Genomic DNA, 27,213 nt, shown 5'->3' with positions numbered 1-27,213 from the left:
AGCATATAGTGCAAAAATGATTTCAGTAGATTCCAGTGATTCATCCCCTACATTTAACACCCAGTGCTCAGCCCAGCAGGTGTCTTCCTTAATACCTCTTACCCTTTTAGCCCATCCCCCCTCCCACAGCCCCTCCAGCAACCCTATGTTTGTTCTCTATATTTAAGAGTCTCTTATGTTTTGACCCCTCCCTGTTTTTATATTATTTTTGCCTCCCTTCCCTTATGTTCATCTGTTCCGTGTCTTAAAGTCCTCATATGAGTGAAGTCATATGATATTTGTCTTTCTCTAATTTCGCTTAGCATAATACCCTCTAGTTCCTTCCACATAGTTGCAAATGGCAAGATTTCATTCTTTTTGATTGCCAAGTAATACTCCATTGCGTATATATATACCACATCTTCTTTATCCATTCATCCGTCAGTGGGCACTTGGGCTCTTTCCATACTTTGGCTATGGTCGATAAGCTAAGCTAGAACTTATATAGCACTTATTAAATGTTAGACATTGTCCTTACTACCGTGTGTATATTAACACCTCTATACCAGTATTATCCTCATTTCACAAATAGCACAAAGGGGTTAAACAACCCACTTAAGGTGGCCTCAGGAGCCAGGCTTTTAACCTCCTAAGTGTTCTGCCCAAACTGCATTCCAACTGGACCAATAGAGGAAGGAGCTGACCAGGCCACAGCAGGACATTCAGAATTTATCTTTTGTGCAAAGGGACATTATTAAAGGGTTCGAGGGGCACCTGGATGGCTCAGTCTGTTAAGCATCTGATTCTTGGTTTTGGCTCAGATCATGATCTCACGGTTTGTGAGATCAGGCCCCATATCGGGCTCTGTGCTGCCAGTGTGGAGCTTGCTTGGGATTCTCTGTCCCTCTCTGTACCTCTCAAAGTAAATAAATATTTTAAAAATTTTAAAAAGAAAAGAGTTTGAAGCAGGTGATGACTTATAAGGATTCCCCTGGCTGTTCCCATGAGGGACTCATATGCCATTCCAAGTGAGAAGATGGGTCAGGTCCCCTGGCTGGTCCCATGAGGGACTCATATGCCATTCCAAGTGAGAAGATGGGTCAGGTCTGGTCAGGTCTTCATTTAACCGACTGAGCCACCTAGGTGCCCCTTCTTCCTGAGGTCTTTCTAAAATGTGCATTTGGTTGTGTGGCACTTAGGCTAAAAATCTTTTAATACCTTATTACTATTTAGATAATTAATGTTATTTTTTATTTTTTTAATGTTTATTTATTTTTTAGAGAGACAGAGACAGAATGCGAGTGGGTTAGGGGCAGAGAGAGAGGGAGACACAGAATCCGAATCAGGCTCTAGGCTCTGAGCTGTCAGCACAGAACCCGAGGTGGGGCTCGAACCCATGAGATCATGACCTGAGCTGAAGTCAGACGCTCAATCGACTGAGCCACCCAGGCGCCCCTGATAATTCATATTCCAGGGCAAGGAATCTGGAACCTTCCAGTTCCCAACTGTCCATGCTCTATGACTGATTCCTCAGTTCACCCGGCAAACTTCTAATTTTTCAAGACCAAACTGGTATTGCTCATCAGATCCTTTCCCACCTAGCAAGCCAAGTGCTTTCTTGTCAGTGTTGCCACAGAATCCTGTAATGTGTCTTGAGCAAAGACTGTAACTGACAAAGCACCATCTTTCTGCTTATGGCTCCTGTTCCCAGAAGACCTGGGACCTAGTAAGCACAGAACAAGGCAGAGATTGGAAGCTTTACCACATCATTGAAACTGCTGGTATGGATTTGGCCTCCTAGGTAGAGTACAGAATCAGCACTATGGAAAGGTGCAGTAATATCTGTCCTTAGTCCGAGAAGGTTCATACATGTCTCAGCCCTTCCCACACACCAGTCAACAGGTTGACTTTTTCCTCTTTCTTTATTGTTAGACACAATGTATAAACACGTAAAACAGGAAACAGCAGGGATCCTCTTGGGCCTCAAAAAACAGCAAGGAAGAGATCCCAGAAACTTTTTTAGAGTACAAGACATGGTGCCTGAACCAAGGGCATGGAAGGCAGGCCAGAGCCAGCAGAGAGCTGGACTAAAGGCTCCTTTCCTCTCCCCAGCGCCAGGATAACCCCAGGGAGCCCTTTACCAGCAGCCAGTCCTCAGAGGCAGAAGGACACCCAAGGGAACTCTTTACCAGAGAGTCTTCCCCTCCTGGAGAGAAAGGCAACACCCAGAGTAACTAAAAGCTGTATCTTCCCACCCTTGCTCCCTGGAGAGCTGTAACCGAAGAAAAGGAGAGAAGTGTCCCTCGTCACTCTGACCCTCTCCCCAGCTGCCTCCATACTTGGCGTTTACCAAAGCCTTTTCCAGCTCAGACCCTGACTGGACCCACCAGGTGCCCAAAGTTTGCTGGGGAGGTTGGGGAGGGGAAGAGGCTGGGTGTGACACCAAACACTTTTATTTGCAGTCGTCAGTGGGGCCGTTTCTTGTTGCTTATTTGTTTGCTGGCCTGCTCTTCCAGCTGCATGGCCAGGCGCAAGGCCTTGATGACATCTGGAGGGAAGGAGTGGTGGTGCACTGGGGGTTAGTGGGTGTCCCAGAAGCCCCATTCCCTCAGGGCAGAGGCCCCATCCTCCAGCCACACCCACCTCGCAGGGCTGAGAAGTGCTTGGCTTGCTGGACAAGGGCAGACTCTGTCTTGTTCACAAAGGTCTCCAGGTCATAGTCTGGCTGCTCAGTCATCTCGGAGAGCTCAAGCCAGCCTGGCCCTTGCTGCAATGACATGGGGGGGGGGGGGGGGGTGGACCTTGTCAGTTCAAAAATGACCAAATAAACTTAGCAAATTATTCCTGGGCCCCTACCATCTGCAATGCAGACAACCTAGGCAAGATGCCCACTCCTTAAGCCATAGCTTGTGCTCTGCTTCTTGACCTGCTCCTGTAGAAATCTTCATCTTGAATTCATCCTCTTCCCTACCCCAAACTTGTCCCTCTCCCCCGGTCAGATGAATGTCACAATCTGTCTTGATGCCAAGCAGGAAATGGGAATAATAACTTTATTCTTTCACCCTGCTGGTCCCTAAATCCTACCAATTCTGCTTCTTAAATGGCACCTGAGTCTCATGTCCTCACTCCAGTCTCATGGTGACCATGACCACACTCTGTCTAGGCTCCAACATCTCTCTTGAACTTTTTTTTTTTTATGTTTATTTTTGAGATAGAGAGAGACAGAACATGAGTGGGGGAGGAGCAGAGAGAGAGGTGGACACAGAATCTGAGGCAAGTTCCAGGCTCTGAGCTGTCAGCACAGAGCCCAATGTGGGGCTCGAAGCCACAAAGTGTGAGATTATAACCTGAGCCAAAGTCAGGCACTTAACCGACTGAGCCACCCAGGTGTCCAGAACTTTTTTTTTTTTAATGTTTATTTTTGAGAGAGAGAGAGAGAGAGAGAGAAGAGTGACAGAGAAAACATGGGGGAGGGGCAAAGAGAGGGAGACACAGGATATGAAGTGGGCTCTGTGCTGACAGCAGCGAACCTGACGCAGGGCTCAAACTCACGAATCATGAGATCACGACCTGAACCCAAGTCAGACACTTAACTGACTGAACCACCCAGGTGCCCCTCTTGAACTCTTTATAACAATCTCCTAATTTCTCATAACTCCTAAGTGCCTCTACTCATGCTCTCCCTCATTCCCAAACCAGACTCCACATTGCAGCCACAGTGATGTACCTAAAGCTGTGATAAGACCACGTCATCTGATCTGACCATACTCTACTCCCTTCAAAGGTATCCACTGCCCTCATAACCAAGTCCAGGCCTTTGGAGTGAGCCATAGGTCTTTTAGCATCAGGTTACCTGTTGACCTAGACACATACTTAATCAGTGTCCCTTGCTTACATCTTTTGCTTTGAGTAGAGTGAACCTCTCATTCTTTCTGAAAATACCATGTCCTTTCACACATTTGTACCCTGAGCACTCCAGGGAGGGAGGACATGCCTAAGCGCTTACTCATGTTCCCTTCTCATTTCTGAGTGGCCCAAGGTCCTTCTTTCTGCACTGCACCCTGCCCTGAATACCCCACTGGCAGAGTGCACTCTTGGGCCTCCCCTCCCCTCTCCCTGTTCTCCCACAGCGGGAGTCACAGCAGCACCAGCATCTACCACTTACTATACACTAACCATGTGCTGGGCACTGTTTTAAAAGCATATCTCTTAATCTTCAGATGCAATCATCCTGTCTTGCCCACTTCAGAGATGAAAAAAACTGAGGCCCAGTGATGCTAAATGACTTTCCTAAAGAAATCAGCTTATAAATAGAAGAGTCAGGGGAAAAAAAAACAACTCAGAAGAGTCAGGATTGAGCAAGTCTTACTTTAGGGCATGCTATCCATACTTGATGTTTTTGGTCCTTGGTTTTAGCACAGGAGTTGGCATATAGAAAGTACTCACCAAACATTCACTGAGTAAACAAGCCAAGATCTCTGCAAAGAAGTCATTCTCCAAAACCTCGATCAGGAACACAGAGGGGAGAGACTAGCTCTGGCTAGGAGGATGGAGGAAAGCCTGTGTAGGCCAGGCTGGAGAAAAGGGTATGGTAATTCATTGTTCTAGAACAGCTAGATGAATAGGTGGACAATTGAGGAATACTAGGTAAAGGTCTGCCTCTTGCCATCCCTACCTGAAGACCTGTGGGAGCAAAGCCCAGGTCATGCTCAAGGAATGGTTCTGAGCACTGCTGAGGGCCTGTGCTGGGGTGGATATCCAGTCCATCCCTAACCAGGACCAGCTCATCACCTGTATTATCTCCTTGAGCTCTTCCATGGCCCTCTCCTCCAACTCCCTGATCTGAGACATGGCTTCATTAAAGCTGGACATCTGCGAAGACAGTTCCTCCTCTTCTTTGGAGAACTGAGGGGCCAAAAGGAGAGGTACAACAGTATGGCCTAGTTTCCCTCGATAGGCCACGTTTCCATCCTGCCTGGCCCCACCCTACACCTTACATTGCTTGTGATCAGGGACCCATGGGAGCTGGCTTCCATCTCTTCTGTTTCCATTTGAGTTGGTTGCTCACCACTGGATCCACTGTGGGGGCTCAGCTCCTTGACCCTGAGGAAGAAGAAGGTCTCAGATCCCACAGGAACCTCTTTGGCACTCACAGGACTGCAGCATCACTCAGACCATGAGGCTCAGCAGCTTTTACATTGGCCAAGCTGCCATGCTGGCTTCACATTAAGGCTTGAAGGGGACTGGGACATGTCTGAACTCAGATTCACTGAGTCACAGAAGAATATACAGTAGGCACTGAGGCTCCAGACTTCCTCCCTCTTCCTTTCCCCCCTCCTGCACCCGTCTCCCCATCCCACTGGTCATAGGTACTAGTACCTGTCTGCATATCTCAGTGTGTTTAAAGTATATTCGCAGGAGCTTATGCCTGGTGAGATCATGGCAATCTGCAAAACGGGGAAATAGGCAGTTAAGGGTTGAGGATCACAGGGTAGGGTAAAGGCGCTGGACTGCCTAGTACTGGATACTGCCAGGAGTCGTCTCTTTGAGCTGCTGACACCCACACAGTATTGGGGTGGAGAGCTAACTAAGCGCCTAGTCTGTGCCAGGCAATTTGCCCCAGGCACTGAAAACTAAGGCACCTTAAAAATTGGTTCCCTGCCTTTAAAGGTGCATCTGGATACCCCTGTTGTTTTATCTCTTTATGGATTCTTTCACCAAGGTCACATCTCAAGTCTCTGTGGCTTAGTCAGAAATTCCCACCTTCCCTAGTAGACAGGGAAGAGGAAGGAAGGAGGAAGGAATCTCCAGTAGGAAGAGGAGATTCCTTAGAGGGGAAGAAGGCAGACCCTAGCTAGCAGGCTTGTAGATTAAATAAGGAAGGGAACAAAAAGTCATTTGAGGCCATACCCCTTTCCTGTGTATTTAATTAGGAGCCAGTGAACCTGAGAGAAACCATAGAAGGGGAGAATTTTGCTCTCCTGCTTTCCCACAGGCCATCCTTCTGAATTCTGGGGCCCCTTTTCATCAGGTAAGGCCCTTGTGGACCCCAAACCAAGAGCTGCACAGACATATAGTAAAGGGAGCAGATCCTCTCCTTCCCTCTTGAATAGGCAAAGAGGAACCTGGTACTAAAAAGCAGTGGGGGGTGCCCAGTAAAGTTTGAGCCTGGAAACCCAGGTAGCCAAGGGCACCAAGCCTTCTGCCCAGAGACAGGACTCAACATCTTCCTATACCACCTCCAAAGTGACCCTACTCACCATGCAGGTCCTTGAGTTCTCCCCGATAAAGGAGTCCCTCAGCACCTGTGTCAGCTTGCTCTCTCGAAATGGGGTGTGAGCCTTGTTCTGTCCCAGGGCCCTGATGCACTCCTGTGGGGCAGCAGGAGCCACTGAGGTCCCTTTCTTCCTCTTGAGTTGCCCATTCCCTCCCTCTCTCCCTCCCTCCACCAGCAGTCCTCCAGGCCAACCACCTGTTTAGGCCCTGCTACCTTCAGAGCCAGGAGACTCTTGTTGATTTCTGCACCCTCCATGCGAGTCTGCCGGTCAGCACTGGAAGTGTCCGCACCTCTCTCATTCCCTGCCAGATCCACCAAAGAGAACTTGCCATGTACTCTCCCTTTGGCCCGAAGAAGAATCTGGAAGCAGGCATGGGAGCGGGAAGAGTTGGAGTTGGCAAATGTCTGCCCAGAAGTCCTGTGGCAAAGGAGGGCAAAGAAAGGTTATGAGCCACTGTGGCTCCCCAGAGTTCAAGCCACCCCACTCCACAGCACTGAGTTCTCTGTACAAAGGACACAGGTCAAGACTCTAAGCAGTCCTGTGTTTTCTTATCCCAGATTTCTGTTTTGCCCTTCCTGGGCAGCAGCTTTCCCTCTACCTCCAGATCTGGCAAGTTTTCCTGCAGTGAAAGTACTAGATTCTGTGCTAGGCCTTAGCCAGCCCAGAGGGCCCAAAAGCACATGGGGAAGGGGAGTTGCCTGTGTTGCAGGGCACATGAGGAGGAGGGGTTGTCATGAACCACTTGTGAAAGCTTGAGAGGCTTGGAGAGGGCAACCCCCTCCCTGGGCCTCCATAAGCCACCCAGCATTCCACTGCACCATGCCTGGTGGAAGAGCACTTCCCTACCTCTGTATAGAAGCTATGACCCCATCCCTTCCAGCCCAGACTAGATCCAGAGCTTGTCTCCTACCACAGAGGGAGGGGACAGCAAGAAGAAACCTAGAGAATTCAGGAAGGATGATTTGGGGTAAGGACCTGGAAATAAAGTCTACCTTGGTTAGATTTAAGACACTTGCTCCTGATGAGCCTCTTGCCCTGGGTCATCTGCCCTATTGAGAGTCCTTACGGCAGAGGCCCTCACAGCCCTCACCAAGCTGCAGAGAGTGGCGCTCTGTGGAAACAGCAATGGGCTCAGAGCGGGGGTCTATCACCTGAACCGGGCATTAGGTGGCCCCTTCCCCTCACCAGAACTCTGACCTGCAGGCACTGCCTATGTCGATCATCTTGATGACATCGTCAGCACAGCTAACCAGATGCTCCTGTAGCCCCACCACCTGCACCTGCTGCTTGCCGTCCTCCAGCACGCGCAGCTTAGCTTTCTTGTTGAGCAGATCAAACAGCTGTGCCAGGCAGGGGAACAAGGATAAGACCATTAGGTCCTGGACACCCTACCTACACCCCCTCCTTCAGGGCCTGTCCCAGCTTAGATAAGAGCTGGCAGCAGAGAAGGCAGAGAGAAGCTAAGCTGGGTGGCGGGCAGTACACTTGAAAGCTGAATCAGGCTGCCTCAGTTTGATATGACCCTGCTACTTTGCCAGCTATGGGAGCCTCGACCAGTACTTAACTACTCCAGGCTTATTCCTCATCTGCAGAATAATGATGGGAATACTTCCTCATAGGTTATAACGATTGAATGAGTTGAGACAAGTGCTTAGCACATGATACTACACCAATAATCAACATTAGCCATTATTATTATTAAGATCCTGCTCTGAGGAAGGCAACTCTGCAAAAGCAGAGTACAGAGGTAGAGGTAGAGGTAGAAGGTATGGAGTATAAGGGGTAGGGGAGAGAGTGAGAGAAAGAGAGTATGAACATGAAAATGAATGTACACAATCAGAGGAAGAGTAGAAAGGTTATAAGGAAGTGGGTCGAGGGAGGACAGGGCACACACAAGGCAAACCTCCCATGTGAGACATGTGAGAAGGAGCCCCGAGGAGTGTTCCTGCCATACTTGCTGAGCTTGGGCACCATCCCACCATCAGATGAAACCTCCCACAATGATAAGACAGAGCAGCCCATTAAAGGCTTGACAGCCCACAGGCTGCTTGGTTTCTACAATTTCTAGCCAACCTCAAGGTTTTAGAAAGTTCAGTGGCCCCAACAGTAGAGACGGGCTCCCTGCCAGCTAGCTACCTTCCCATTATAGATCTCAAAGAAGGTCACATAGACTTCCAGGCCCAGGTTCCGGTAGCGAGGCTGATTCTTCAGGAGGAAGACATCTCGGGCTATGAGAGAGAGCCTGGATTAAGTAAGCAACCTGCCTTTCTGTGCCCAACCCAAGTGGGGCAGAACACACTACTTACAGGCCATGGCATAGATCCCTTTGGATGCATTCTGGGCTTTCCCAGAGAGGTCTCCGCCCATAGTCTGCAAACGGAAGGGGCAGAAGACTGTGGTAAAGGACCCTGGGCCTAGGCCAGAGCACTAGTGGCTCCATTACCACAGTGGGCCACCACATCAAAGCTGAGAAGCTGTACCTGCTAAGGCATCTGGCACAACAAGAGTGTCTGGTGATAGGGCATCTGTACCAAGGGGACTTTCTGCAAGCAACTTACCTGCTTCCTTTACAGGGACCCAGTGTGACACCATGGGTTGGTTTGCTCCCTGCCCGGGCTGAATACTCACATGTGTCTTGCCACTTCCTGTCTGGCCATATGCAAAACAGGTTGCCTTTCCCCCTTCAAAGATTGTCTGGACCAGTGGCCTTGCTGTGAACCTGGGAGAAAGGACAGGAAAGAGTATACATCTCTCCCCAAAATGTGCTCCCTAGAATGTGGTCCTACTGCCCTTCCACTGCAGAACTACTGCAGTCTTCAATTCCTCCTTCCAAACAATAGCACTCCTCTTCTGCAAAGTGGTCCCACTGGACCCCAGCCCCACTTGCAAATCTGAAATTCTCCCAGCCAACTGGGGAGGGCTGGACTGACCTGCCAAGAGTAAGCTGGTGGCCTACACTCTAACTGAGCCATCAGCCCTTTGTCTGACTCTGGAGACCCAAGATGAAACCCTGAGCTTAGTAGCTGACTGCCAGCATAAGAAACACTACAAAGATCAGAGGAAACCCTCTAAAGTAGGAGTCTAAAACATTTTAGGCCACATAGGTCTCTGTCACCTTTTTTTTTTTTTTAAAGATTTTATTTTTGGGGCGTCTGGGTGGCTCAGTCGGTTAAGCGTCCGACTTCGGCCCAGGTCACGATCTCGCGGTATGTGAGTTCGAGCCCCGCGTCGGGCTCTGTGCTGACTGCTCAGAGCCTGGAGCTTGTTTCAGATTCTGTGTCTCCCTCTCTCTCTGACCCTCCCCCGTTCATGCTCTGTCTCTCTCTGTCGCAAAAATAAATAAACGTTAAAAAAAAAAAAAAAATTTAAAAAGATTTTATTTTTAAGTAATCTCTGCACCCAAATGGGGCTAGAACTCACAACACTGAGATCAAGAGTTGCACCTTCCACTGACTGAGCCAGTCAGGCACCCCACTACCACATTAAAAAAAAAAAATGTTTATTTATATGCTAACTAAATTGGATGTAAATTTAAAAAATAAATTAAAAAAAAATTTTTGAGAGAGAGAGACAGCAAGCACGCACCCACGTCAGGGAGGGGCAGAGAAAGAGGGGGGACAAAGGATCCAAAGCAGGCTCCACGCTGACAGCAGAGAGCCCAACATGGGGCTTGAACCCAGAAACTGTGAGATCGTGACCTGAGCGGAGGTCAGATGCTTAACTGACTGAGGTATCCAGGTGTCCCTTACTGTCACATGTTTTTAAAAACGATCCTTTAAAAACACAGAAACCATTCATTCTTATTTTGAGAACCATATAAAAAGGAATTGCAGGGACGCCTGGGTGGCTCAGTCAGTTAAGTCACTGACTTTGGCTCAAGTCATGATCTCATGGTTCGTGGGTTCGAGCCCAACATCAGGCTCTGTGCTGAACACTTGCTTGGAGCCTGGAGCCTGCTTCAGATTCTGTGTCTCCTTATCTCTCTGCCCCTCCCCAACTTGTGCTCTGTCTCATGCTATCTCTCAAAAATAAATAGATAGATAGATAGATAAATAAATAAAGGAATTGCAAACCAAATTTGGCCCATGGGCTATAGTTTGTCAATCTCTGGTCTAGAGCAGTGTTGTTTATAGAACTTTCTGTGGTGGTGGACATGTTCTTTACTGTGCTAATAGCAGCCACTACCACAGGTGGCTGTCAAGCTCTTAAAATGTGGCTAGTGTGACTAATGAATTGAATTCTGGGACACCTGGGCAGCTCAGCAGCTAAGCATCTGATTTCAGCTCAGGTCATGATCTCACTGTGAGTTCAAGCCCTGCGTCGGGCTCTGTGCTGACAGCTCAGAGTCTGGAGCCTGCTTCAGATTCTGTGTCTTCCTCTGTCTCTGCCCCTCTCCTGCTTGTGCACGTGCTCTCTCTCTCTCAAAAATAAATAAACATTAAAAAAAAATTTTTTTTAATGAATTCTGAGACACCTGGCTGGCTCAGTTGGTAGAGAAAGCAATTCTTGATCTCAGAGTTGTGAGTTCAAGCCAAAAAAAAAAAAAAAAAAAAAAAAAAAAAAAAGAATTGACTTCTTAATTTTATTTAACTTTCATTTGAATAGCCACATGAGGCTGGTGGTGCTGTATTAGATAGAGCAGTCCTAGTCTTTGCTGAGTCTGCTAAGCTCAGTGGGTAATGGAGTGGCTGTATAAGACACTGGAAGAATCCCTTCGACCTGCCCAACCCAGCCTCAGAGAGTACAATGGGTAATACCTCACTTGTAATCCATTTGAGGATGCACTGCTAAAGATGCAAAATGGGATGTGACAAGCCCAAACTGGGCCTTCCTGGTGCCAGGAGACAGAGCCAGAACCAGCTCTGTAATGGCTGATCCAAAGAAAATATGAGGAGGCCAAGAAAGGCCTCAGAGATCAGTGTGGCGGTGAATAGTACAATACCCCACATTGACAAGAGGAAGGCTGGGAAAGGGAAATAAAAGAGGCCAAGAAACTAACCTGTAGACAACTTCATTTGAAGCTGTTTCATCAAATGCAAAGTCAAAGCAGAAGGCTTGGTTCTCCAGATACTTTGTTAAGTCCACTTTTAACTTGGGCTCATGGACCAAGAGGAGGCCTTTGCTGGGAACAGAAATCACATCAACTTCTTTCTTGGCCAATTCTGCAGAAGAAGAGTATTTCAGGGGATGATTCCTGGACATGGAGGTCAGTCAGTCAAAAGCCTCCTTCTGACTGATCAGGGCTTACCTTGTTTATTTAGCGGGCGTTTCCTCACACAGACACATATCCTGTGCTCTTCGATCTTCAAAAGGATGAAAGAAGACAACCAACCACCAAAAGGTCAGAGCAATACTGAAAGAACTCCTCCTCTTCCAATCCCATCTCTGGCTCATTCAAGGGCCAAGACCTAATACTGGGACCCCAGCTCCACCATTAGTTACTCTCAAAAACAGTCAGGCAGCTTTGAATTTCCTTCCCAGTTTTCTCACCCTGCTGCCTGCAGGTTTCAGTGCTACTTACACGATTATTAGTAAGGATCTAGCCAACCTATGGAAGTGAAGAGGGTGACACTTTATGCAGCTGACTCTCCCATCCAGCCTTGCTAGCTCCAGCCCATTAAAGGTATTAAAAATATCCTCAAGGGTAAGTGGAGATTCTTGCAAGCTCTCACACCCTTAAAGAGGAGATTTGTCTCTCAATTGTACACACACTCAGGAAGGAGAGATAGAAGCCTTTTAGGTTTACTTACAGGATCTGTCATAGTAAGTGGATGACATTCCAAAGTAGCCCGAAATTCTTTAATCATCCGGGCAAATTCCCAGTTTGGAAAGCTGCTGTCATACTCCTGTTTGGGACAAGGGCAAAAAAAGGACTGACTGCTGACATGTAAATGCTCTCAGAGCTTAGTGCTGAAGCATCAGCAACAGCTCTTTATATACACACAGCCCTTCAGTTGACAAAGCCCTCCCACATCTTACCTTCCTCCCACCCTGGCTCTAGGCTGAGAACTCAGAAGCAAAGGCTCTGGGAACAGAGATTGGTGGTGGGGGATGGTAGGTTTTAGGCATGCATTCAACCACTCTAGGAACTAGGGCGAGGGCCACTGTCCCCTTCTTAGGAGACCAGCAGGTTGAGATTCCCTGGAGCAATTAATCCAACTGAGGGGAAGTGCTCCAAACTGGGACTTTATTGCAACCCCAAACCCCTGCCCCATATACACAATTAGGAGGTAGAGGTGGGGTTCGGGGGGAAAACAGGCAACTCTGCCCAGCAGCTCTGTTGGCCACTGCACTGTGATGGGTGTGCCTACTGGATGATCAGCATGAAATATTCCCCACCCAAAGGGCTTCAGAAAAATATCTGATTTATTTTTTCTCTGAATCCAGATGAAAAACCAGTTAAATTTCCTGGATATCAGAACTGGAGCCTCAGAAACGCTGGGGCCCAGCTGTATCTCTGCTGCTGGTGAGGTTGCAATTAAGAATGCCTGTCCAAAAACCCTTGACCTAAGAAAGGTACCTGGGCTCGCTTTATTCTTGTTTCAGAGTTCTGGGCCCTCTTCTCTTCTCGCTTGTTCTTCATTTTTTCCATTTCCTTCACAATACATGATTTCCTCCGAACTGGGGAAGAAGGAAGCCCACTTTTACCTGTCTAGGCCAGCCAGCCTACTCTTTTCCAGCTGTTCTATTGAGTCAAGGGCCATTCCAAGGCCTAGGCCTTCCTTAGACCCTTGCTCTTAAACCACTATATGCAAGGAGAGGAAGCAACGGATATGACTCTACCCGTTGTAGGCTAAGCCTGCAAAGTAAAGACCTGCACAAGCGCTCTAGGCCTAACCCAAGTTCTCTCCGTGTCTCTGTGGCATTTTCTCAACAACCACAAGAGGTGATACCATCCCTGATTGATTTTGATGGGCATTCTGGGCTGTTTTTCAGGTGTTGGCCAAGACTTGAGCTATGGCAACACCTCAACTACATTAGAGGGCTCCTGCCAGCTGGTGGGAACAAGGTCACCTCTTGTGAAAGACTGATGCGATGGCCACAGGAAATATGCCCCCACATGATAAACATGGTTTGAAGTCAGGTGCCAAAGCAGGCCAGGTTTGGGAGAGGATATAACAACCTGTCCTGCACTAGGAGTAGGGCAGCAGACAGCTCAGTGTGTCTACCTGAGTTCACAGGGTTTGCAGAAGAGCTGCCTCGGATGGAATGGACTTGCTCTTCTGCCTCCTCACTGACCATCGTCAATGGTATTTCAGCCACTGCAGGGCAGGAGGGCCTAGGGGGTCCAGCTGTGGGGGAACAAGAGTCATTGGAGAAGCAGGCAGGCATACCAGAGCTGTGCTCCTCTGAGCCCTAACAGGTCGTGGGTCAGGAGGAGTGCAACTGACCGCCACTCAGCAAAACCTTGGGCTCCCACCGTGTGAGCAGAGCTTGGGCTTTTCCCCTCACTTCAGCCCAAACCCTGAACCCAACCAATCTCTACAGGGGCTGACTCCTGGGATCAAAAGTCTTAGAGGGTAGGGTGTCTGGCTGGCTCAGTCGGTAGAGCATGCGACTCTTCATCTCAGGGTTGTAAGTTTGGTGTAGAGATTACTTAAAAATAAAATCTTTTTTTTTTTTTTTTTTTTAATTTTTTTTTTTTAACATTTATTTATTTTTGGGACAGAGAGAGACAGAGCATGAACGGGGGAGGGGCAGAGAGAGAGGGAGACACAGAATCGGAAACAGGCTCCAGGCTCCGAGCCATCAGCCCAGAGCCCGACGCGGGGCTCGAACTCACGGACCGCGAGATCGTGACCTGAGCTGAAGTCGGATGCTTAACCGACTGAGCCACCCAGGCGCCCCAAAATAAAATCTTTAAATAAAAAAGAATATATATCTTTGAAGGTATGTGAGTAGCTCAGCATGGACTTCACCACAAAGGGAAAGCCTCTAAAGGCCTAAAGACTTTAGGCTTCATCTAAGCTTGGGTTCTCAGGCCAGGGCGTATTTGGAAGAAAAAGTGAGACTTCTCCAAGTCTTGGAACCTGGGTTAAGAGGGACAAAGACTGAAAAGCCAGGAGTAACAGAAACCTGAGCAACAACATATTGATTCAACCCCAGAAAGCCCATGACAACTTGCTACTTCCCATACCTGGTTGTGACCCTCTTGTTTACATTCATTTTATTAGAGCTGAATTTGATACATGTAAGATGTAATGACTGTCTATCTTACACAATCTGTACCTGCTTTATCTAATAAAAGTTAATTAAAAATATTTTTCAAATTCTATTTATATAAAGTCCAAAAAGGGAAAAATCTAATTTATGGTATCAGAAGTCAAGATTATAGGTACTTAATATAGGGGCTTATGAACTGGAAGGGAACTTGAGGGGGATTTTTGGGTTGCTCATAATACTTTGATTGAGTTATGTGAGTACGTTCGGTTTGTGAACTAAATGATATGGTCACTTTTCTGTGTGTGTGTGTGTGTGTGTGTGTGTGTGTGTGTGTGTGTTTCAATAAAATTAAAGAGTAAAATTATTAAACGATTTCCAAATAAGGGAGCAGAATAGAACTGAAAACAGGGGAATGTAGAAATCTCAGGGTATTTCAGAACAGGGACAGGGCAATATATGAGCAGCTGCTGCAGAGCCTCAAACAGGAAAAACAAATTCATTACTCACTGGGAACTGAAAACTGCTTGCGGGAATTTGTAGACGCTGGTAGCTCCACCTCCATATCATTCTCCTGAGTGGTAATTCGAACCTCCGAGACAGTGGACATTCGGGTGGAGCGGCCTCGGAGACCTGAAACACCAAGGGCAGCAGCAGCCAATCAGTGGGGCATGATCAGGAGGGCTGATGGGGGCCACTAGGGGGCAACCCTTCAAGATTCTGTATAGGGTGGGATGGGTCCAGATCACCAGGAAAAAGAGCCCAACTTCCCACTCCTTCCACCCAAGGAAAGGAAAAATTAGAAAGGCCAAGTACTAGTGACCCCAAAACTAATCTATTCACATTCTGCCAATCTGAGAGCTCCCAAGGGCAAGGATATCTCCCACAAGAGCAACTGTCCTGAGTAAATGGAGGGACCTACAGCCAATCCGAAATCCTTTCTGAAGAGACAGACCTAATCCCTGGAAAAAAGCATTGTTAACCTTAACAGCAACAACACCTATCATTGTACAATCTTCCCATACTTCAAAACAACATTGTAAGGTAAATATCAGTCTTCCCATCTGATGGAAGGGGACAATAAGGCTCAGAGAAATTAAGGAACTTCCACACTGTAGTAAGTGTTGGAGCCAGGATGTTAACCGAAAACTGTTAGATTCCAAAGTCTGGGATTTGGATTTTGGATTTTTCCACTGCTTCAGGATGCTTTCCAGAGCCAGACCTGGGGCACATCATCAGAAACCCATGGGTCAGCTACACTGATTTTCTGGAATCTTATAAGAATGCTTAACTGAGAGAAACAACTGAGTTATATTTGAATTCTTATTAATTTCTACCCATTTATATAGTTTACCTCCATAAGAGAGAAACAATTCATCACCTATAAAGTAAGTCAGAAATTTGGAAATAGAACACATGGTATAGGGGCGCGTGAGTGGCTCAGTCAGTTAGTTAAGTGTCCGACTTCAGTTTAGGTCATGATCTCACAATTTGAGTTTGAGCCCCCCACATCGAGCTCTGCTGTCAGCACAGCACCTGCTTCGGATCCTCTGTCTCCTCCTCTCTCTGCCCCTCCCCCACTCATTCTCTTGCTCATTTTCTTTCTTCCTTCCTTCCTTTCTTTCTCTCTTTCTTTCTTTTCTTTCTTTCTCTTTCTCTCTACCCCCTCCCTCCCTCTCTCTGCCCCTCCCCTGCTCACACTCTCTCTCAAAATAAATACTTAAAAAAAAAAAAAAAAAGCACTTCTTGAAGTATGATTGAAATACCAAAAACTATAGATATCTAATGTGTTTAACTTGATATTTTGGAGATAAATAAACACCCATGAAACTATCATTATAATCAATGCTATAAACTTACCCATCTCTTCCTAAGGTTTGCTCCCACTCTCTTTGCTTTGTATTTTGTTTATTTTTGTTTTGTGGTTAGGGTATTTATTATAAGATCCACCCTCATAGTAAAATTTCAAGTATATAATACAGTGTTGTTAATCACAGGCCAGATGTACATTAGATCTCGAGGACTTATTTCTCATAACTGAAACTTTGTACCTTTTGACCAAAACCTCCCTGTAGGTTCGATTCTTCTTCACTAAGATGCTTAGAAGACAGGGCAGGACTCAGCCCACATAGAGCCACCTGCTAAAGTGGAGCAATGAGTCTATCACAGCTTCCTGTGCCCCAGGAATATTATCCTGGGCTCAAACCCCATGACGATAAGCCAGTAAAAATCTATTTACCTTCCTTAGGAGCAGGAATTTTGGAGTTGACTGATCTGCGTTTTTGTTTCTGTAAAATAAAAACAAAAACATCACAATATGTGGTTCCCATCAATTTTCAAGGACTTATCTTAGATCCATGTGTTATGCTGAAGTCCTAGGCAGTTCCGTAAAATCAGCAAAAGCCAACAAGCCAAGCAAATCATCTGGGGCACTGGTTCAGCCAGATGACAAGCACCTACCTGGACTGTTACATTTTCCTGCAGGGGCAGATTGTCTTTTGGGTGTAAGGGAAGAAGTTGTAAAAGCTCTGGGTTTATTGCGGCCACATCATCAAAATCAATCTGCAAAGAGCAAGTAAAAAATTTCAGTGGAACAACATAGCTTCTTCAACCCAATTGCATCTCTACAACCAATGCTAGTACTCCTAGATTCAGACATTATCAACTTTTAAGTTCCACCAAGTACCAACAACTATAAACAAATAGCCCTTAGTCACGGTTTACCATCTAGATGAATACTGGTTTCTGATTGCCAAGCCAATGGTAGATGTTGGTGATGAGAACGAGGTAAAGAGGAGGGCAGACAGACAGGTAACCAGTCAGGTAGTCCACAGTAGATGTAGGCCACTTGGTTTCCCTACTGTTCTGCTGGGCAGTGAGGTCCTGCTGGGCACAGTCCCCTGAGCACCTCTTGCTAGATGACACGGAGGAGGAAACAAGTTCTAACTGTCCCGGCAATAGTCAAACTGGAGGGCCCTTCAGGATCTTATGGGCGGGGACAAGTTCCCAAGAGCTGCTACCTAACCCTAAGTCTACCTACATTTTCTACTGGGCCCAGAAACTTCTTCCCCAATAACAACTTCCTGCACATGCCTGCAGTTGAGGTCACAATTCTAGGTTTACATCACCAGAGCCCTGCCACCCTCCAGGAGCAACTCAAACTTCATCAGCATACTTCACAGCAGTTCACACACACCAAAATAGTACCAACCAATCTTTTTTTTTTTTTTTTAAGTTTTTTTTTTAATGTTTTTATTTATTTTTGAGACAGAGAGAGACAGAGCATGAGCAGGGGAGGGGCAGAGAGAGAGGGAGACACAGAATCTGAAGCAGGCTCCAGGCTCTGAGCTGTCAGCACAGAGCCCGACGCGGGGCTTGAACTCACAGACTGTGAGATCATGACCTGAGCTGAAGTCGGATGCTAACCGGCTGAGCCACCCAGGTGCCCCAGTACCAACCAATCTTGAAATGTTTCAGAGCTGAAGCATGTACTCCAGGGTGAAAGCTTTAACTCCTACAATGCAACCTATATTTATTAATTAGTTTATTCAAACATTTATTAGGCACAATTAAGGCAATAGGGGGAAGATATTCAAAGATGAATTAAGACATATATTGCCCTGGCCTTCAGTTAGCTCCTATTCTTTTTTCTTTTTTAAGTTTATTTATTTAAGAGAGAGAGAGAGAGAGAGAGAGAGAGAGAGAGAGAGCGCGCGCGCATGCTCACATAAAGGGCAGAGAGAGAGAATCCCAAGCAGGCTCTGCACCATCAGTGCAGAGCCAGACATGGGGGTTGAACGCATAAACAGTGAGATCATGACCTGAGCTGAAGTTGGATGCTTAAACGACTGAGTCACCCAGGTGCCCCTAATTAGCTCATATTCTAATGGAAAAGTCATATGCACAGAAGGCAAGAAACCAAAGCAGCACAGGATAAACAGGGACAGAGTACTGTTTAAAAGCAAAAGCTCACGGGTACTTTAATAACCACACTTTTGTCCCCAATTCTTGGACAGCTATAGACCCTTACTACACATTCCTCCCATTTCCAACACTTAAACCATAGAAAACAGACAATATAGGAGATCATTGTTTTAACCCTAGTTCTGACATTAACTCTCACACTGATGATTCAGGGTGAGCATCCCAGGAGGAAGGAGTAAGAATGACTGTGTGAAGGCAGCAAGGCACTAGGCATGGACACAAAGTGGGGACCTGATGCATTAGACCCTGACACAGCATACTTTGGAAGAGTGTGTGGTACAAAGAAAAAAGTTTTTATCCTGAAAAAGCTTTGAATGCCTCACTAAGAAGTTTAGACCTTATTCCAAAGGCAGTATCTGAGCTGGTGTGAGAACCAACAAGAGGTATATTTCTAAACAAACAACAAAAATAAGCAAACAAAAATCACAAGGAACTTCTAATAGCTGGTTGAAAAGAATTTTAGGAACCTCTTGATTTAAGAGCAGATATTGTAAAGTATTCAATCCTTTTATTTCTAAAATATACCACTAAGTATCTGCTTACCTACCATAAGGCACTATGCTAGACAAGTCCTTTACATGTGTTATCTCATTAAGTTCCATGAAGAGGGTCCAGGTCTGTCTTATTCACTTCAGTATTCCGTCTGGCATTTTGGAACCAGTACAAAAGTATCTGTTGAACAAATCCTCACAATAACCTTATTAAGTAGATATTATTATCATCCTCATTTTTTTGGTAAGGAAACTGATTTTCTAAGAGAGGTGGAAGCATGTCTGAGAACACAAAATAGTGGCAGAGCCAGACTAGAATCCAGGTTTCCATACTCCTAGCCCAGTGAAATTTTTACCACACCACAATGCCTCTAAAACATAAATGCCTTCGTCACATCTCTCCTCTTCTCAAAATCTTCCCAAGGCTCCCAAGTACCTACAGAATAAAACCTTAAACATCTTAGTGCCAGAGATGATAACCCTCTGGTCCCCCCTTTCAACTGTCCAGCATCCTGAGCCTTCCCACTGCCTGGAGCAAGCTTCTTCACTAGTCTCGATGAAGGCCATCTATCTCACTATTGTTTCTGCTACACCTTCCCACCACATCCCTACCAGTCAAGCTCATCCTCAGTGAGTTACTACCTCTGAGCTGCTCAAGCACTATTCATCGGTGCCATTTATCACAAGTTGCCTTCTGTTACTTGGGGTTTCAGAAACATACTTTTGTCTCAACTGGGTTATCAGTTTTGCTCCCCAAACCGATATTGTAGGTAGTTTGCACTCAGAAGCTAGCGTAGGTAAGCAAGGTTTTAGGATTCTGTGCAGTTTGTCCTCTTCAAACACACCAGAAACTGTTGATTGCTTCAATTTAGATCAGGCCCAACTAAATAAAATCCTAATAGGTCCAAAGAGGACCATGTTCAAGATTAGGGAGGACAAGGCAGGATCAGAAATAAGGTTCTCACAAGTTCCATTTCCACAGAAAGCTTTTTGTTTGTCTTTAAAGTAATCTCTCTGTCCAATGTGAAGCTCGAAATCAGGACCCCGAGTCGCATGCACTACCAACTGAGCCAGCCAGATGCCCCTTCACACAGATCTTATAGGGAGTAAGGTGTTAAATGTGGCAGAGGCATTTTCACAGAACTTACCTCTTTGCCCTTTGTGGCACCTCCTTCTGTCCATTCCACTGAAACACAGGATTTCTCCAAGTTCACAGTCCTTACATTAGCACTGTGAATTATGCCTACAGTATAAAAAGTCCAGAATTTACCCATCTTTTTCACTTTTAGGATCCCACAGAGATTCTCAACGTGGAGTTGGCCTGAAGGAAGGAACAGCTGCCTTTTTCTTTCTTTTTAACACTAGGAAACAAATACAACCCCTGGCTTTTAACATTCAACTCCTCACCTTTAGAACATCCCACGGTGAGGTAGGCAGGAAACAGGTCTTAAAACTGAGCTGCAGGGAATAAGGATCCATTCCCACTCAAAAGAGGGCCTACAGTGAGTGAAGGTATGTCTGGGCAGGGGAGTCACTCTAGTTCTTGGGTACTGTTCCTCAACTCCCACTGACGCTCTGGCACCCTCGGGTTGCCCTACGAGACGGTTATGTCTGACCATTCTCCTAATGACAGGGTATTACACCTGCCAGAGATTTGGTAGCTGCTTAACCAAAAAAAAGAGGGCAGAACTTCAAGCTCCTGAAAAGCAGGGATCTTTTCTACTGATTAACCCTGAATCCCAGTGCCTGACATACTGCAAGTGCGGAATATTTAGAGGAGAGTAAAGGAACCAGGAAGCCGAGGTCCCTACAAGGGCATAGCAATTTCAGCGAAGTCTGGAAGTGAAGTGAATCTAGCAACCCTAATTTTCCTGGGAGGTCCTCTGACAGGGAGGAGCCCCGCCCACTGCCGAGGATGGGAAGGGGACCCACAGCCAGCGCAGAGGCCCCTGCACCTGGGTAGAAGAGACGCAACGCTAGTGCAGAGACCCAGACCGGGTGGAAGCGGGGGAATCCCTAACAGCATCTCGGCCCTGCCGCTTGGGGAGGGGCAGTAATTTCAGCCATCTCACAGCCCACGGGTCCCCTTGGCCTCGCGACCCAGCCCCTCACCATTACTACGTTGGATCTTGATGGTGAGACCGGGAAACAGGCGAGCCTGAAGCGACGAGTCCATGGGCAGTCGCGGGGAAAAGAAACGCGAAAGGCAAACAACCACAGCTCCGCTAACCCTACGAAGTCTTAACGCCGCGCAAACCGCCGCAGTTTAAATCCCGCGCGCCAGCGTCCCTGAGAACGTCATCACGCTGTCGCCGGCCTCGCTACCGCCAGTCCGTGGCGCCCTCCGCAGCCTTTTGGGATATGTAGTCTACGGTCGGTTTTCCGGCGCCTAAGACCGCCCATCCGTCTGGTCACACCCCTGCGCGCTGGGGCTCCTGGGAGCTTGGCCCGCACGCCGGGCTGCTGGTAGCCTGTTCCGGGAGTCTTGCTGAGAGCCTGCTGCGCGGCTGACCTCCCCAAAACTGAGAAACTCCAGTATGGTGTTTGAGACCGAGTGCGGTTGGGCCCCTACAGACATGGGTTCCAATCCCGACTTCTTCAGTTACTAGCTCAGTGATCTTGAGCAGGTTAGAAACTGGACTCGGTTTCCTTTGCCCAGTGAGGAGCATGCTTTTTCCCTCACGGAGTTACTGCGAAGTTTAAATGAGGAACTATGTTTCAAGTGCCTGGGAGACACAGATTACCTGGATATTTATTGTCTACCACGTGGTAGGCATGGTACCTGGGTGCTAAAGACAGTAATAGTGAACAAGGCATAATTCTTGCCGTCTTTGACCTAACATTTCTAATATGAACAGGGGATACAAAGAAGTAACAAATTAGCAGTGGTAGGTGCTCTCAGGGAAACTAAGAGCTGAGATAGAAAGTAATGGAGGAACTTTAGATAACTTTAGATAAAGTGCCCAGGGAAGAAATCTTTGAAGTGATATTTAACCTGGGTCTAGAGAACAAAAAGGAACAAACTGTTAAAATGGAGGGCAGGAAGGTGGGGAGCCTCCCAGGCTAAGATCTAAGGATGGTGTGTGCAAAGGCCCTGCGGCAGTAAAGAACTTTATCTTGTTTGAAGAACTGAAAGAAGCTAGTGTGGCTGGAAAGCAAGAGAAGAGGGGCAGTGGGGTGAGAACATGTAGCATATTCTAACCACTAGTAATAATTTTGGCTTTTATTTGGATGAGAATTCATTGAATAATTTTAAGCAGAGGAGTGACAAGATCTGAGTTACATTTGATTTGATTGATATTATCAAACTTGCTGATGTATGGAGAACTGATTTGATGGGGGAAGATGAAGTGAGACTATTTAGTGGGCAAGGATTATGCTGCCCTAGCCTGGGGTAGTGATAATGGAAATGTAACTAAGAGAATGACTTAAAGTTTGGAAGATGGAATGAATGGGTTTTGCCGAAGAGTTGGAGATGGGGGTGAAGGAAAAGGGGTAATCATGCCTGACTTCTGGTTTCTGGCTAGAGCAATTGGGTAGGTAGATGATGAACTATTTCCTGAAATAGGAGAGTCAGGTTGTGAAAGAAACAGGTTTGTTTATGGGGAGTAAGTCAAGGGTTTCATTTTGGTCATGTTGAGTCTGAGATGTCTGCAAGACTTTAGAGTGTAGGTGTCAAGTGAGCAGTGAATATGCAAGCTAAGAGCTCAGGGAGAGATCAAGGCCAGAGATAGAGATTGGGTAGCCATTTTATGTGGATGGATTTCTGTATATGTATTTGCTGTCCTGGAACTGAATGAGATCTAAAAGAACATAATTAAACCATGGGACACACCAACATTTTGAGGTAGGGCAGAGGTGGAGCCGCAGCAAGGATGAGATTGGGGTGGTTTGAGGGGTGAGGAAAACCAGGGAGTAGAAGCCTAGGAAGGACTGAAGAAGGAGGAAGTATCAGGAGAGCTGTGGAAAGGGTAGGTAAGAAGAGGACGTAGAAATATCTTTTCAGTATCCTTTGAATTTGCTAGCACTTAAGTCATTGGTGACTTTGAACAGTCTTGGTGAAGTAGTGAGGGTGAGAGTCAGACTAGAGAGAGTAGAAGTAGGATATTGCTTAGGGATACATGTGTATGTAAAAAAAAAAAAAAAGATATATTCAGTGATAAATACTAAGATTTAGGAGAGCATTTGCCTCTGGCAGAGCAGGTAATGCAATTGGAGAGGGTACAGCAACAAAATAAAAATTTTATTTTTTTACATGAGTCATGCATATACATGAGTGGTCATTATGTTATTTTCTGTACTTCCTGTGTTAGGAAGCTGATGTAAATTTGGACCCATCCCTACCTTTTTTATTTTTCTACATGTGGGTCCAGGTAGTTGCAAACTTCCTGGCTGCTTCTCAAGCCTATGTGGAACCCTTGGGGCACGTGGGTTTTTTCAGGAGGGTTTATTTCCAGTTCCTCAACCTTGGGCAGATCCAGTGAATTTTTCCTGGCCTCACATGGGTAATAAAACTCCTCCCCTCCTGTTGTACAAAGGGAAAGTCAAGAAATTAACACGGAGTGGTCCAAAAATAGTAAAACCCACAGGAAACTCAAAGTCCCCAAAGTCAAAAATTTCTTTTGTGCCAAAAAGGAAGAGAGATGTCAGAGCAGCAAGGGCAGCTGACCCTGGAGAGGCCCATGTTCTGAGAATAATGAAACTTCTAGGACCTTAGAAAACACATAGATTAGGGACACATATGTCAGGGAATCTAGCATATTACCACAGACACATTACCAAGATAGAAAAAAAAAAAAAAAAAAAGCCCTCCCCTCCTTGAACTAGTAATAAAACAGTCAGAGTCTATAAAATTGGTATGCTTAATATCAAAAAGAAAGAAAATTAACAAATCATTGTGAGGGTGCCGGCTGGCTTAGTTGGTAGAGCACACAAGTCTTGGTCTCGGGGTCATGAGTTCCAGCCCCATGTTTGGTGTGGAGATTACTTAAAAAAAAAAAAATCTTTAAAAAAATAAATCATTGTGAAAGCATAGAGCAATATATAAAAAGAAACAGAAAGAACAGAAAACTTTTTAAAATATGGCCACTGAATTAAAAAAACAACAACAACCCTGGAACTATGTTGCAATTCCCAATGAAATAAATGATTTAGTGGACCATAGGTGAAAGGTTACTGAGTATGTAGGATGTTTGCAGGATGCCAGAGTATTGCTCCACAGATAATTTGAATTAACAGTTTGCAAAGGCAAAGCATACCTTTGAGTGGAAGATGTGACAGTCACTACTGCACCCAAGTGATCAAACTTAGCATCACTAGTCATGGGGTGACCTGACATTATGTGTCTTCTCATTGGATATAATATGAAGTATATAACATTATCCAGGAGACAATAATGCCAAAAATGTGTAACCTAAATCCAGTCTAGCCCCTAGACTTAACTTCCTGCTTCCAGGAAATGCAGGGGATGAGGGAACAGATTGAACAATACAAGGAGGAATAATGAGGCACATTTAGAATGCAGGATATTTTACAAGGTATTTGACCTGGGGGTCTCTTTAAAAAGTTCCTACGGGGGCGCCTGGATGGCGCAGTCGGTTAAGCGTCCGACTTCAGCCAGGTCACGATCTCGCGGTCCGTGAGTTCGAGCCCCGCGTCAGGCTCTGGGCTGATAGCTCAGAGCCTGGAGCCTGTTTCCGATTCTGTGTCTCCCTCTCTCTCTGCCCCTCCCCCGTTCATGCTCTGTCTCTCTCTGTCCCAAAAATAAATAAACGTTGAAAAAAAAAATTAAAAAAAAAAAGTTCCTACGGAGAAAAAAAGTACAAAGACTGTTCTAGATTAAAAGATAATCCAAACAACAGCCAAACGTAAAGCATGAATCTTGACTGCATCATGGTTAAAAAAAAAATTGGGAGGGAGCACCTGGTTAGCTCAATAGGTTATGTGTCTGATTCTTGGTTTTGGCTCAGGTCGTGATCTCATGGTTTCATGAGTTCAAGACCCATGTTGGGGTCCGTACTGACAAGGTGGAGCCTGCTTGGGATTCTCTGTCTCTGTCTCTGTCTCTCTCTCTCTCTGCCCCTCTCCCACTTGTGCTGTCTCTGTCTCTCTCAAAATAAATAAACACACTTAAAAAAAAATTGGGAGTAACTGGGGAAATTTGAATATGGAATAGGTAAGAAAGATTTTAGGGAATTATTTCTAATTTACTTACGCATAATAATGATACCATGATTATGTGCGAGAATGTTCTTATTTGTGGGAGATGCATGCTGAAATACTTAGAGCTAAAGAGTCATGATGTTTGCAACTTTCACAGGGTTCAGAAAAAATAATGAAGAAAACCAGGATATGTCACCTTAAAATATGCCTGTTTGACATAAGAATTCTTTTGAGTTGAAGCCAATTATGAAGCAGCATATACAGGAAAAGTTCTCTACCCTCCCCCTTTCTGCCTACAGGCAGAATATAAATTTTCCTTTACTGGAGAGGACTCTAGACTCTTATCCACCCAGTGATGGCATCAGAGGAATCTGCAAACAAACCTTACCCCATTAATCTGCCCCCATATATTTATCTTCCCACAGTTTCCTGTCCTTGGAGCCTAAAGCCATTTTCCTTTGTCCTATTATTTCTCTACAAATGTATCATTCTTTGCTGAAGATACTATATAAGCCCAAGTTCAGGCCACCTCTTTGAGTTATTCATCCCTACAATCTCCCAGGTATTCAGGAGACACACATGTTAATGAACTTCTGTCTGCTTTTCTCTTGTTAATCTTTTGTTACAGAGCCCCAATTGAGAACCCAGAAGGGTAGAGGGAAAAAAATATTTTTCTTCCCCTACAGTAACATACAAACAAGCTAAAGATGAGATACCACAATGTTAAAAGATGTTGAATCAGGTTGGTGGGTATACAAGTGGTTGCTATACTAGTCCTTCAACTTTATTGTCTGTATGTAATTTTTCATAATAAAGGTGGGGGAAATTATTAAATGGGGCAGATAAGATGCTGAAATAATCTAGACTGATAGTGGTAGCTCCTTCTGCCAAAACTTGAAGATGCCTCAGAAGTGAAAGTCTGAGATTTGTTTTGAAATAATCCAATAATCCAGCAGGCCAGCGGTGAGGGGTGAAGATGTAGAAAATAATAGTGGCCATGAATTGATGATCATGGGTGCTGGGTGATGGAAATGGTGTCCTTGCACTTAACTTGTGTTTGCTCAAAAATTTCTATTTAACAGCAACAAAGAAGAAGAAGAAGATACAGAAGTGAAAAGGGGTTGAGTATTTGAGAAACTAAGGTAAAAACTGAGAAATTCAGGGTGCCTGGGTGGCTCACTTGGTTAAGTGTCCAACTTTGGCTCGGTTCTTGATCTCACAATCATGAGTTCCAGCCCTGCGTTGGGCTCTCTGCTGTCAGCACAGAGCCCACTTTGGATCCTCTGTCCACCCCCCTCTACTCCCCCCTCAAAAATAAATAAATAAAAACATTAAAAACAATAGCAACAACAACTGAGAAATCATCCATGAGGAGACAGAGGGTGGTTGGGGCCAGTTGTGGAGAGATTGTGACTGGCAGCCAGAGTGGAAGAGGGTCAGGTGCTTTGAGATGAGGGTGCAGCCAAGGGAGAGTTTTCAGTTGTGCTCTCCACTGCCCTTCCCTCTGTGCCCCCACTCCCCAGGGCCCTGAGTGAATCGTTACCTGCCTCATTACTGTGCATGAGGCAGGAAGCCAGCAGCCCTATCAAGTACTCCATCCTGGCTAGGGCTAGACCAGTGACCTGAAATATTACTTCTCCCCTTCTTCTTCGTATCCTACAGTCTGGATGTTAGCCTTCCCCTGCCAAGTTCACTGACATACCCAAAGTAATAGGAACTCAAAGGGGAACACATTTGCAATAAAAGAAAAACAAACTGAGAAACTAATGATAGATGAGGCCGACTTACTAGACCTGATTGAGTTTAAAATAAGCTTAATAAATATCCTCAAAAGATAAGAGAGGATATTGTTAACCTAAGGCAGGAACTAACAGGAAGAATCAGATGGAAATACTGGTTATGAAAACTTTAATAGCTGAAATCCATACATGGATTGAAGAGCAGAATGGTTATAGCCAAAATGAAACAATGAGCAACAACATCAGGGTGAGGATTCACCCCAAAGGCATCAGGAAGGGTTAAAGAAAACAAGGAAGACTGAAAACAGATGAGCCAGTTGTTTGTGACACACACACTCTTGGTGGCTAATCCAACAGCTATTCCCAGCTTCCTTATTCATGTCTACATTAGAGCCTGGAAAATACCTGCTTTCCTAGATT

At 45.8% G+C, this 27,213-nt stretch overlaps 1 protein-coding gene across 4 annotated transcripts; it reads right to left on the bottom strand.

Moving 5' to 3' along the window:
* Nucleotides 1-1,882: 1,882 nt before the first annotated feature.
* KIF2C (kinesin family member 2C) lies at nucleotides 1,883-21,252 on the bottom strand. Of its 4 annotated transcripts, XM_043574756.1 has the most exons (21): nucleotides 21,005-21,252; nucleotides 20,041-20,135; nucleotides 16,878-16,979; nucleotides 16,657-16,705; nucleotides 14,928-15,050; nucleotides 13,427-13,549; nucleotides 12,778-12,878; nucleotides 12,008-12,103; nucleotides 11,506-11,560; nucleotides 11,257-11,419; nucleotides 8,886-8,976; nucleotides 8,564-8,627; nucleotides 8,394-8,485; nucleotides 7,455-7,597; nucleotides 6,470-6,674; nucleotides 6,240-6,350; nucleotides 5,359-5,426; nucleotides 4,977-5,082; nucleotides 4,771-4,884; nucleotides 2,623-2,746; nucleotides 1,883-2,527 (listed from the first exon to the last, which is right to left on the bottom strand). In XM_043574756.1, exons 1-21 carry the CDS (start codon nucleotides 21,066-21,068, stop codon nucleotides 2,445-2,447), a joined length of 2,172 nt encoding a protein of 723 aa, XP_043430691.1. In that variant the 5' UTR covers nucleotides 21,069-21,252; the 3' UTR covers nucleotides 1,883-2,444. The 4 variants fall into 4 exon arrangements, with proteins under 4 accessions (XP_043430691.1, XP_043430692.1, XP_043430694.1 ...); XM_043574757.1 differs by lacking the exon at nucleotides 13,427-13,549 and having other exon boundaries at nucleotides 21,005-21,169; XM_043574759.1 differs by lacking the exons at nucleotides 20,041-20,135; nucleotides 21,005-21,252 and adding an exon at nucleotides 18,949-19,053.
* Nucleotides 21,253-27,213: the final 5,961 nt, after the last annotated feature.

Source organism: Prionailurus bengalensis, chromosome C1, assembly GCF_016509475.1.
Source record: "Prionailurus bengalensis isolate Pbe53 chromosome C1, Fcat_Pben_1.1_paternal_pri, whole genome shotgun sequence".
Classification (NCBI taxonomy): Eukaryota; Metazoa; Chordata; class Mammalia; order Carnivora; family Felidae; genus Prionailurus; species Prionailurus bengalensis.
The sequence above is the reverse complement of the archived record's forward strand: the minus strand, read 5'-3'. Positions and strand labels throughout refer to the sequence as shown.